This window comes from Centruroides vittatus, unplaced genomic scaffold (assembly GCF_030686945.1).
Source record: "Centruroides vittatus isolate TY-2023 unplaced genomic scaffold, ASM3068694v2 contig_1866, whole genome shotgun sequence".
NCBI lineage: Eukaryota > Metazoa > Arthropoda > Arachnida > Scorpiones > Buthidae > Centruroides > Centruroides vittatus.
Window position 1 is genome coordinate 785 of NW_027121150.1, and position 11,725 is coordinate 12,509.

The window sequence follows — 11,725 nt, forward strand, 5'->3', positions numbered from 1 at the left end:
ATTGATTTGTGTTTGGCAGTTAACAGGTTGCTTTTATTAATTATAAGCTTAAGAACTTCTCTCTCATTTCTTGATGTTAAACATTTAGGCTGTCCTGACTTTCTTTTTTGCCCATAATTTTTACCTTGTTGGAAAACATTTTGAATAGCATTCGTACATCTATTTACAGCAACAGAAATTTGTCTCAGAGACTTGCCTGAACCACTCAAATAATAAATTTTATGTATTTCTTGCTCCTTAAGTACAGTTCCATCAGGCATTGTTGAAAATGTTTATATAACATTCAATAAAACATTCAAAAAAGCCACCATGACAGTTAAAAATGATGACATCTCACCCTAGTCATGATAATTATAATCTTTATGTTCTTATATTTTTTCTTTGATATTCTCCCATCATCTAATTGTTTATTAATATGATATGACCACTCTTAACTAAAGTTGTTGGCCCTGAAAAGGGCCGTTTTAATATTTATTAAATACATTTAGTTATTTTCTAATAATTTTAGTTCTTGCAGAAGTTTCAACTTTTTTAATCTTAATAACTCTATGTTAAGTTGTTCTGCTTCTTGCTTTTTCCTCTCTGTATCTTGTTTTATATTCTCTGTATCTTGTTTCATTTTCTCTGTTTTTATGCCCTCCTCTATTAGCTGGATTTGGGCTTTCTCTAATGAATTAATGCTATAAATATAATATAAATCATTATTTTTTAGAAAGTAATTATTAATATTTAGTATTATTTTATCTGAATATTATTTACCGTTGTCTTTTGGGTGGTGGTGGATCATCTGCCACGTTCACATTTTCCCTGACAGCTACATCACTTATCACTACAGGTGAAAATATTGCTGAATTAGAGTGTTCATTTGTATCTGTAAGTGATTCAATATTTTCATATGTAACGATAAGTGGCGATGGTGGATCATCTGGATTGGGTAATGGTTCAATACTGTCACCCAAAACAGATAAAACCACTTGTGTGGAGGGATTCAATGATAATGGTGCTGGTCCTCCACCTGTTATATGTGCAGCACGTCGGTTATTATCTGCCTCTTTTTTGGCATCTATTTTTAATCGCTTCCAGCAACCTATAACATAGATCATAAGATATACTTTTCTAGTAAATTTTTCTTAAATTAAATATGCTATTTTAATATTTGTATATTTACATAATCTATTAATCTAATAAATAGAAGTAGGGATTAGTAGGATATGAAATCTTGATTCAGAATAGAGTTCTACAATTCGGACTTTTTCTCCTTAGTCTTTCACATAAATATAGATTGTACAAAGTAATTTTCATTGTAATAAATTTAATGTAGGTGATTAATAATCGTAACTTTCTATTTTCTTTTTATTAAAATTTTGAATTATTATTCTACTTTGATATTATTAATGTTAAAAATATTGGTAAAAAATATTAACTAACATTTTATAATCTGAAATGAATATTTTACATTCATACTTGCCTTTCAATTGTGCTATTGTACGAGCTGCTCTACAGGGAAATGACGAAGAGAATTCGTTTTGAATCTTCTCCCATGCGGTTTTTTTTTACGCTAGAGTACGGTTATCATACCCCTTCTCTTCAATTACGGGATAATTTTTAATAATTTCCGCCAGGACGTTCTTTTCTTCTTCCGAAAAGTTCCTACACGTTTTCGACACAGTCGCCATGTTTCTGACGTCACACGAATAATCTGATTGGCTGAATTACTCCTAAAACAAGGGAGTAATGGCGAAGAAAGTAACAGCCAATGTTTTGCCGAGATTCGTTTAGACGACGTTCAGAAATAGACGGTCGTCGTCTTTGCAATGCATTTTTAACCGCGGTTCAGCCAGCCAACGTCTATAGGCCGTTCTGTTGTTAAACGTCGTTTAACGTAATCTCTGTCTCTGCAATCGGCTGTCAGGGTTTGAAAACTAAATTGCATGCTTTGAAAACAAAATTCTTTATTAAACTTAAACGTGGTAGTTGGAGTTACTGAGACTTGGTTAATAAATCTAAGTTCAACGGAAAAAAATTATTTAGAAGCCGATAATTGCATAGTATTTAGTGGAGCTCATAGAGTGAGTAAGTACGGTCGTCCTTCTGGCAGAATTTTACTTTTAGTTAAGAAAACTTTTGGGCATATCATTTACCAACATACTACGTCAGACGGCCGGATGGCTGAGCGGTAAAGGTGGCAGCCTACCGCTCTGGGGGACCCGGGATCGAATCCGAACGGGTCGAATAATCCCCAGGAATTTTTCGGGGGGAGGTCCATTAGGATATGTCGGGCCCCGTCCCTCACCACCCGGTCGCCCCATTGTGGGCCTGGCCGAACCCATAATGGCCCTACTAAAAGAGGCCCTCTTAGTGCCCACAGGGCGGAAAGAGTTAAAAAAAAAAATACTATGTCGTAATTATATAGTGGCGATCATAAAATTAAATGAGAAGCTCAATTCTGAGTGTAATGAGTATCACTTAGGAACAATAGTCACATACCTCGCACCGTCCAGTGATAAAAAGTCAATCCTTACCGCAATTCAACATCATATTAATAGATGGGCTTTTTTAACTCAGAGTTGGATTATTGGTGGAGATTTTAATTCCCGTATTGGTGAAAATATGGATACCAAATTTTACTGAAATTATGAAAATATTAGTAACACAAGAAAATCTAAAGATAAAAAGTTTAATGGTGAGGCAAAATATTGTTGGACTTCGCGCAAGAAAATCAACTCATTATATTGAACAGCAGGACTAAATGGCGACGTTACAGCTGAATTTACATATTTATGCAATAATAATAAATCAATAATTGACTACATAATATGTTCTGAAACTTTGGTTGATCAGTGTATCGCTCTAAACAGTTTTGAATGAAGACTTATCTGATCATTTCCCGATGCAGCTTGAAATACAAAACGATAAATCCATGACAAAATTTTACAGAGAGGCTCAACTATCTAAAAATAAAAAGAACTATCATCTAAAGTTTAACATGCAGGAATGGTTAAATTGCTCTGAATCCATAACTGATGAACTTTTAACGCAAGAGAAAAACAACGATCCTATTGCAAACTATCGGAAGTTAATATTTAAATTATCGGAATGCCAGGTTAAGTATCGCTATGCGACCAGAAAGGCAAAATATAAAAACTCTTGGTTTGATGATTGCTGTTATCGACATAAAATTATTAAACAACATTGGCTAAAAACATTTAGGAAAACCAATTTATTCGAGGATCTGAACAAGTACATAAAAATTAAGAAAACTTACATGAATTTAATAAGAGCAAAAAAGAAGCGTCATTTGTTTCATTTAAATAAAACATTAATGGAGGCAAAAGATTCAAGCACTTTTTGGAAAATCATCAATGATTATCGACAGAATAGACATGGGTATACTAACCAAAGTATTATCAGCCGTGAAGTCTGGGTTGACCATTTCCAGAAATTTTCGGACAAATATTTATATAACCAGTCTAATATTCACATTGAATATTCGACGATTCTTCTCCTAAATCAGAATGAAACTATTAATGTCCATGAAATTCAAGAATGTATTAACAAACTAAAAAACAAATCGGCCCCTGGATCCGATGGCATTCCTAATTCTCTAATTAAACTTTTGCCTTTCAAATTAACACAGTATTTGACTAGACTCTTTAACAATATCTATTCTAACAGAGAAATTCCTCTAAACTGGAAAGAGGTGATTCTATCTATGATTTATAAACATGGTCACAAAGATGATCCTGCGAACTATCGACCAATTGCGTTACTATCAAATTTCAGAAAGATTTTTACAGCCATATTAGCCAAAAACTTGAATACGTGGACAAAAATAAATAATTTACACAATCCTACTCAATATGCTTATATAGCAAACGGAGGCACGCAAAAAGCCTTGTTTGTTTTACTGGCACTAATACAATTGCAGTTATTAAAAAAGAGAAGTAAAGTTTTTGCTATTTTTCTGGACTTATCAAAAGCATACGATTCAATATGCATAAAACTGCTCCAAAATAAATTACATAAACATGACGCTAGTAAACGTCTAATAAATATTATTGGTTAACTTTACGGCAATTACAATGTAATAATTAAACAAAATAATATATGTGGGAATCCATTTACAGTTTGCAGGGAATTGTTACAGGGTGATCCTTTATCCCCTTATTTATTTAACTTTTACCTATTTGACCTGAATTACTGTTTTACGAACGAAAACAATGGTATTTATATTATTAACATTTGTATTCATTCATTATCCTATGCAGACAACATAGTCATTGTTGCTCCATCTGCAGTTGCTCTTCGACGTAAAATTCTACAAATAACTGAATACTTAAATAAGTTAAAGGGTTAAAATTAATCCTAATAAATCTGAGGTCATGATTTTTAGAAATGAGAACAGAATGTCTAAAAAAGTCATGTCTTTCTATATTCACGATGAAAAATTAAACATTATCAATGAAAAGAAATTTTTAGGCCTCATATGGACCTTTAATTTGTCATTCGAGAGACACTATAAATACATTGTTGCTAAATCCAGAAACCTTTTGAATAATTTGATAATTTTATTTTCTAAAGCAAAAATAAGAAATAATAAGACTCACTTTAAACTGTTCAATTCTATAGTGCTAAATGCTTCGTTGTACGCTGCTCCTATTTGGTGTCTTAACAAATTTAATAATCTTGAAAAACTTCAAAATATATTCATACGTAAGCTATATCAATTGGAGTTCAACACGCCAGGGAGTGTTCTTCGCTTGGAATTCAACAGATATAAGATAAACACGATCTTGTTTAAAGCCTGCATGAAATGGTTACAAAAGATAATTAATACAGATGACTTGTCTAGCAGGCTTGCATTATTATTATACAATAGATCTCAGAAGATAAATACAAATCGGAATTGGATTACCCAACTGTCTCATATACTTAACGAATATGGATTTTCCATCGAACTAGTTTTCGATTATCTCAGAAATAATAATCAATATATCAACCAATTAATGCATAGAGTTATAGAATATTCTATAGTTCAAGATACTGAGGATGTTTGTAATAGAAGCAACAAGTATTATTATAACTTCCTCTTTAACTATCCGTTTATTAACAATTATATTTTTACGAACTTAACTTTTCAAGTTAAAAAATTTTTTACGCCAGATGAGACTTAATCAAAGAGGACTTATATTAGAAGGTAAATATTTAGAATATGCCCATTCTACTTGTCCAAACTGTAAAAAACTAATATCAAAAATTCATTTATTTTATGGTTGTGACTTCGACAAAGATCAACAAGACTCAGAGACTACTGGAGATCAAAATGTCAATCAAAGTCTAGTGAGTTATATGTATGATAAGTTTAACCAGGCTACCACTAACGAAATTTTTAATTTCTATAATGGCGTTAGAAGACTTTTGAATGCAAAATCTTAAATACCATATGCTATTTCATAAATTGTAGACATTTTTGATCTTTTGTAATCGAATGTTTGTTTTCCATTTTATATTAAACGTTATGTACCCCCTTGTAACAGGCGACTGCCTATTATATTAATAAACTGATTATTATTATTATTAGTGCAAATTAATTTTCAAGGTTGGTGACTAAAAATTTTGTTCCGTATAATTTTTACTTTTGACCAGTTCCTGATTCAAAGATGGTTTACTTTATTCTACAAGTGTGTTGGCTCTCCCGTCAAACTTTAAAACGCTTTTGGGAACTTCGCATAAAATCGAAATAGTCAGAAAATTCGAGGATAAAATTGAGATTAGACTAGACTTTGTTATTATAAGTCCAATGTACTGTACAGTAATTGCTAGTGTTAAAGTGTTCTATAATATCGTAACCTTAAAATTTAACATTGTTAAAATTTCACAATTTATCGGGTTTTATTGAGAATTGGTAGTTTAATCGTAATTAGTATTGATAGTGACCGCCAGATGGCCAGAACCTATGGCTTCCGACGTCACTGAATGGGATTGTGGAAAACCCCAGAAATTTTAAAAAATGAAATCATTAATATATTGCAAATTAATTTTCAAGTCAGTGACTTCATTTTATTGGAATTTCGAATGCTCGCTGCAATATTGGCAATGTTTGGTAGTACGTAACTGTGAACAATTACTTCCTATTTTAAAGACTGAGTTCACGCGGGGCGAGATTAACAAACATGCATTTAACATCTGTATTAAAAAACACTGCAAGAAACGATACTGGATGTTGATAAATTTGTTTCTGCCAGATGCCAAGTTTCTAGTAAAAAGCATTACCTAAGAACGAAAGAAAGAATAAAGCAATCAAGTATTAAAAAACATTAATTTTTTTACTTTCTCTAATTTTAAATTTTGTTGTAGCATTTGATGCGTAGAAATTATATATTTGTAATTTTTAAAAAATTCATTAAAGAAAAAATAAACGTAAAATTTAAATGAGTTATTTTCGAATAGACACAGAAGACTTTCTTTGTCTACGGCCTGTATATTGTCCGAAACCGTATGTGGTGACCAGCGATCTCATTGACACTGATGTATCGCGCTATACAAGTCGAACACTACATATCGACTTCTCTGTGTATCAGATAAGTCTGCGTATTGTTTTTAATTAAGAAAAACAAACCATTCTATATACATTTTCATTTATTAGCAGTTTGCTTATTAATAGATATTACTTTTCCACAAATTTTGAAACCGAGGCCTTCTATTTTGTTTTGACAGAATTTCAAACAATTTTTACAAAAGAATTTCCCAATCATTAAACCAATAAGAAAACAAAATTAAGTAAAATAACCCATAAAATATATAAATATATATTTTTTTGGTTAAAAACACATTCCTTTGAAAATTTTGGAAGGACGTTGCAATCGTTTTAATACATTTTCATAAATAAAACTAATTCAATTATAAACAAACTAAAAAAAACGAAAGAACTAATGTACATGGCTGGAAGAGAGATCGCTCGAAAAAAGGCGGCGTCGACTTTTATACAATGTGAACTGTAGAGTTCACCGGATTGTCCACCTACCCCTGTACAATAGATGGAATGACAACCAGAAGAGTCACATTATATATTTTACATTATGGGTTCCGCATGCGGGAACGGCGGGAAAAATTTGACAGACTTCGAAACGGAAGTGATTAAAAAAGATTCCATAAACCGCACCGTACAGGTGTATGCATTTAACTATTTTTTTTTTCTTTTCTGTTTGCTATAATCGTGCTTATATTTTGTGTTGGCTAATTTTGCAAAATCTTTTAAAGAAAACAAAAGTTATATTGTCCATATACCAATAGTAGTAAATGCTCGCGTTTTAACTTTACACTGAATTTGTTTTTTATCTACACGACACTAAATCATTGTATCATAGAATGTTATGTTTAGTCCAACATTAGAAATATTTATAAAATCAAAAATTAAATTCATCCATCGGTGTTGATTTCAATTATATTCTTCTCGATGTTGACAGAACGCTAATGCCACCACAACAGTTTTTATGATTACAGAAATTTCCAACACTTGTTACTAATATAAGTAGCAAAAGTTGACACGATGGTCGTGTGGAACAAAATCGAGATACTTTGTCAATCCTCAACGTTTACTCCGCCAACCAATTGGAATCGCTATTTTTGTATCCCACACAGTCGCTGGTGTCACGTTCATAGAAATTTTGATGTTAATACAAAGGCAACCATTAAAACACAGCCGATGGGTGCCCGAATTGTTTCATACAAATTACATGTAACTGTGATGAAAAAATAGTCTAACGATGACTATTTTATCATGCAAGATAACTGTACGTATCCTTTTGGCCTTCAGTCCTCTCCAAATACTCCTTTTCAATCAATATATCGATACATTTCTGGGAAGGAATAAAAAATGAAACAAAAATGTGTCAAAAATATATTTTCCAATTATATTCGTGTAGTTTACTGAATGTTTTAAATTTCTCCTCACCTTAATAACGGGTACTCTTGGTTTAAATCTCGACGATAACTGATTTAATACTTCCGCTAATAGCTGCTGATGCTTAAGCACTTTTCTCATCTTCATAATCCGAACAATAGCTGCCTGAAAGAAACAAATTTCGTAAAATTAATAGTGTTTTATTAATTTTATACTGTACATGCTAATAAAATTAAACTATAAATAGTAAATAAAGATAAATATTTTACTCTACCAAGTACTTAGTTGCTTCATTTTCTTGTAAGTTTTTGAAATTGTTATATAATTCATTTAGTAAACTATTTCAATACAAACTTTCAACTTTCAGCTTGGTGATCATCAAAATTTTGAATATTACAAATACTTAGTTGTTGCTAAGAAGGCATCACAAGACTTTCTTTATAACTATGTGGTGGTATTTCCATTTGAATAATGACAAAATGTATGACAGTTGGTGTACGTGAGAAACAAATTACTGCTTTGAAGAGTTTACCAAATAAACATTAAGTATTGGTTAATAGAAGCACATTTCTTACTTTTATTGCATAAAAGTAGGACCTCTGCTATATATTAGAAATGAAGTCAATTGCTGCACTTAAAAAAGCTGCAATGATGATATTTAAAATTAAATTTCCAAATACAATAAGACCCCGCTTAACGCTGCCTCAATTAATGTTGATTCGATATAACACGGTCTGCTCAAAGCCTAAAAAAAAAGCTCAAAATTTATGCTGATTCAAATTTTTGCGGCATTTCGTTGATTTGTATATAATACAATTATTTCCAAACATGAATCAATCAGCAAAAGGTGGCAATTCATCGTAGCGCCGTACTTTCCTTAATTCTATGTTTGGTTAAATTTTGGAAAAAATATAACATCACGGATGCCATAGGCAATATCGACTTTGCTTGGCAAGAATTAACTGATAAATGCATGGACAAAGTGTGGAAGAAGTTATGGCTGAAGATATCCACGAATTCTCAATGAGAAGAGCATATTGTTGTATCGTTAGCTTGACCAAATTGTCCACCTAATCGATACAGCAGGACTAAGAGATGTAGACGAGCAGGATATTGAGGAGTTACTGCAGGTTTCTGATGAGAACCTTACCAACAACGACCTTCAAGAACTGGCAGAACAAGGAATTTATGTAAAACTGGAAGATAGTGATTCTGAAAATGAAGAACCCAAAGAATTTCTCTACAGATTTCCTTAGTAAAAGTTCGGTAACAATAACCGAAATCATTGATAAAATTGTAGTGAATGATCCAGATTTTGAAAGGAGTGCAAAGCAAGATGAGGCATTTTGGATGCAATCTCCTGCTACCAACATTTGCTTAACGAAAGGAAATAAAGCGACAAATGAAACTACACGACTTTATCACAAAACCAAGAATTTCAAAAAAGCCAGGACCTTCATCACCAAAAAATGAACTTTACGTTTCTGTATGCATATGTTTGTGTATTTAACATATTTTTATATTGTTTTGCATAATAATATAACTTAAAATTAAAGTAAAATCTGTTTATTTTTGATCGTGTGTTCCTCTTTCCCTATTTACTTTGTGTCAAAATGATCTCTTTAACACTGTTTCATTTAGCACTTTGTCTTCTAAGAACATATCACTTGCATTATGCGGGGTATTACTGTAATTATTTTCTAGAACCAGCTTATTGAATTCTTAGATTCAAGTATTAATTAACACTTAAAAATATTAATATGGATTTTCAGCTGCATAATATTTAGCTATTTCAAGTATTCAAAAAATTCATAACCCAAACCTCACTAATCTCAATTATTCCAGTAATAAAATGTTGGCTGTTCAGTACAAATAATAAACTTTTTAATTTCCAAATTATTACTCTGCAAAAACAAATGTCTTAACAGGTTAAGGTTATTTGTATGTATGTACTAAAGATAAAAGAACAAATTGCAAAAATGTTTTAAAAATCAGAAATTAGCATATACACAGTAAAATGTCATAGTGAAATTAGCAGTATAACAAATTTATTTTCAATTCTCCAACAATTTATTATATATCTTAACATAAAAATGTTTCAGTTTAACAAAATATTGCTATAACAGAAATTTTCATTTAACATAAAAACTATGACCCTTCACAAATTAAAGTGATTTGTGCATCAAAATCTGTACATGTCATCTTTTGTTATCAATGGATATTGTTTTGATATTTGTCTCAAAAATAAATTTCGGTCATAATTGTCTATTTACTTTGTGTGTAGTGTCATTACTAAACTCTGAAAGCTGGTTTAAATTTCTCTCTAAAAACAAGCTAAAGCGTAATAGATTTTCGTATAAAAGTGCTAAAAATGCATAAAAGTAAAACCAAACTCTCTTTTTACTGCACACAAAGTATACATAAAACTTCAGAAAATGATAGAAAATTCAACTGTAAAACAGGAGGAAAAGGAAGAAACTAATAACCTCTCCAAACAATCATAAACTTAATAAAAACAATACTGTGATACTTTAAAACTCTCCCCTGTTTATTAGAGGCTACTCCTCTATTGTAATATGAAAAACTATTTTAAAAATTCCAGGATGTGGCACAATAAAATAATAAAAATATATTACTTTACGTATTGGTGGTTACATTGTTTAAAATATTAATGTTGTCCTGGCCAAATGTGCATATGTTATATTTTTCTTATTTTATTGTGCCTCACCCTGGAATACAACTGAACAAATCTCTCTTCAGAACATGTGCCAATTCTGATGGGAATGACAGGCAAAAGCTGCATGACCTAGATGTTTCATGAATTTCAATACAAACCTCTATGTTGCTTATCATCATAACAGGAAAGTGTAGATAATGTCATTGAATCATTAACCAGGGGCTGAAAAAATTTAATGCCGCTATGAAAGAGAATACAATGTTGTGTCCTGTTATTGCTTGATAATACTCTTCTGCCTCAAAGAATGTGTCACAGCAACATGAAATTGAATTCCTTAAACATTATTATAATACATTAATATAAATTAATTAGTACAAATTACCTTTGCTATTATTTAACTTTAGTTATAATTATAAATGTAATCTTTAACATTTAAAGTTAATTATCTCTATCTCAAGTGTTAAACCGAACCAAAGTTAAGTTTACTACCTAAATGTGTAAGAAGTTTTACTAATTTATAGTGACCAGTCTAAATAATAAAAGTTTTCTAAGTATTTAAAAAAATGTTTTATTTCTTTAAAAAAAACCATAAATTGCTGGATAGATAGATAGATAACACTTTATTGTACCAAAAATACATCCGGCGCTGGATCCAGCTGGAATGATGTTGGTCCAGCAAAAATCCAGCTGCATTGAAAACACTGCTGGATTGCAATCCCTATTAATAATAGGTGGTGGTCTTTCCCACGCCATTAAATGACCGCATGAATTAATTCTTTTAGCGGCATTAGAAAATTTCTTTCGACTGAAAGGGGAAAAAAAAGACAATTTTTAAAAGAAGGAAAGTTTTATTTTAATTGACTTCAATTCTTTTTTCATCCGAATTTATTGTTACAAAATAACAATAAATTCGGAAATAAAACGGAATCTTCTGAAGTTTGAAGAATTCTTTTAAAAATGAAGAATTTGAGATCGGTGCCGACCGAAATAAAATAAGCGGAAAAAGTTAAATTTCACAAAATTTAATTGATATATAAATAAAAATTCGAGATTTATTAAAGCACATTTTGAAGAAAATCCAGAAATTAATAATTATTTCTGCGATTCGATTGCATTAGGCAGGGTGGCGAACCTATGCACCGTGC

At 31.1% G+C, this 11,725-nt stretch overlaps 1 protein-coding gene and 1 long non-coding RNA gene across 2 annotated transcripts; both read right to left on the reverse strand.

Moving 5' to 3' along the window:
• Positions 1–484: 484 nt before the first annotated feature.
• Positions 485–1,195, reverse strand: LOC136970025 (uncharacterized). The gene is made up of 2 exons (XM_067264389.1): positions 760–1,195; positions 485–680 (listed from the first exon to the last, which is right to left on the reverse strand). Exons 1-2 carry the CDS (start codon positions 1,101–1,103, stop codon positions 485–487), a joined length of 540 nt encoding a protein of 179 aa, XP_067120490.1. The 5' UTR covers positions 1,104–1,195.
• A 5,426-nt stretch (positions 1,196–6,621) lies between these two features.
• Positions 6,622–8,388, reverse strand: LOC136970026 (uncharacterized). The gene is made up of 2 exons (XR_010879929.1): positions 7,955–8,388; positions 6,622–7,859 (listed from the first exon to the last, which is right to left on the reverse strand). It is a non-coding gene; the product is annotated as an uncharacterized lncRNA (long non-coding RNA).
• Between the last annotated feature and the right edge of the window lie 3,337 nt (positions 8,389–11,725).

Excerpts from the sequence above, each read along its gene's own strand:
- LOC136970025 (XM_067264389.1), bottom strand. The coding sequence starts at position 1,103 with ATGATCTATGTTATAGGTTGCTGGAAGCGATTAAAAATAGATGCCAAA. Across the intron at positions 681-759 it reads CCACCACCCAAAAGACAACG|CATTAATTCATTAGAGAAAG; the intron begins GTAAATAATATT and ends TTATATTTATAG.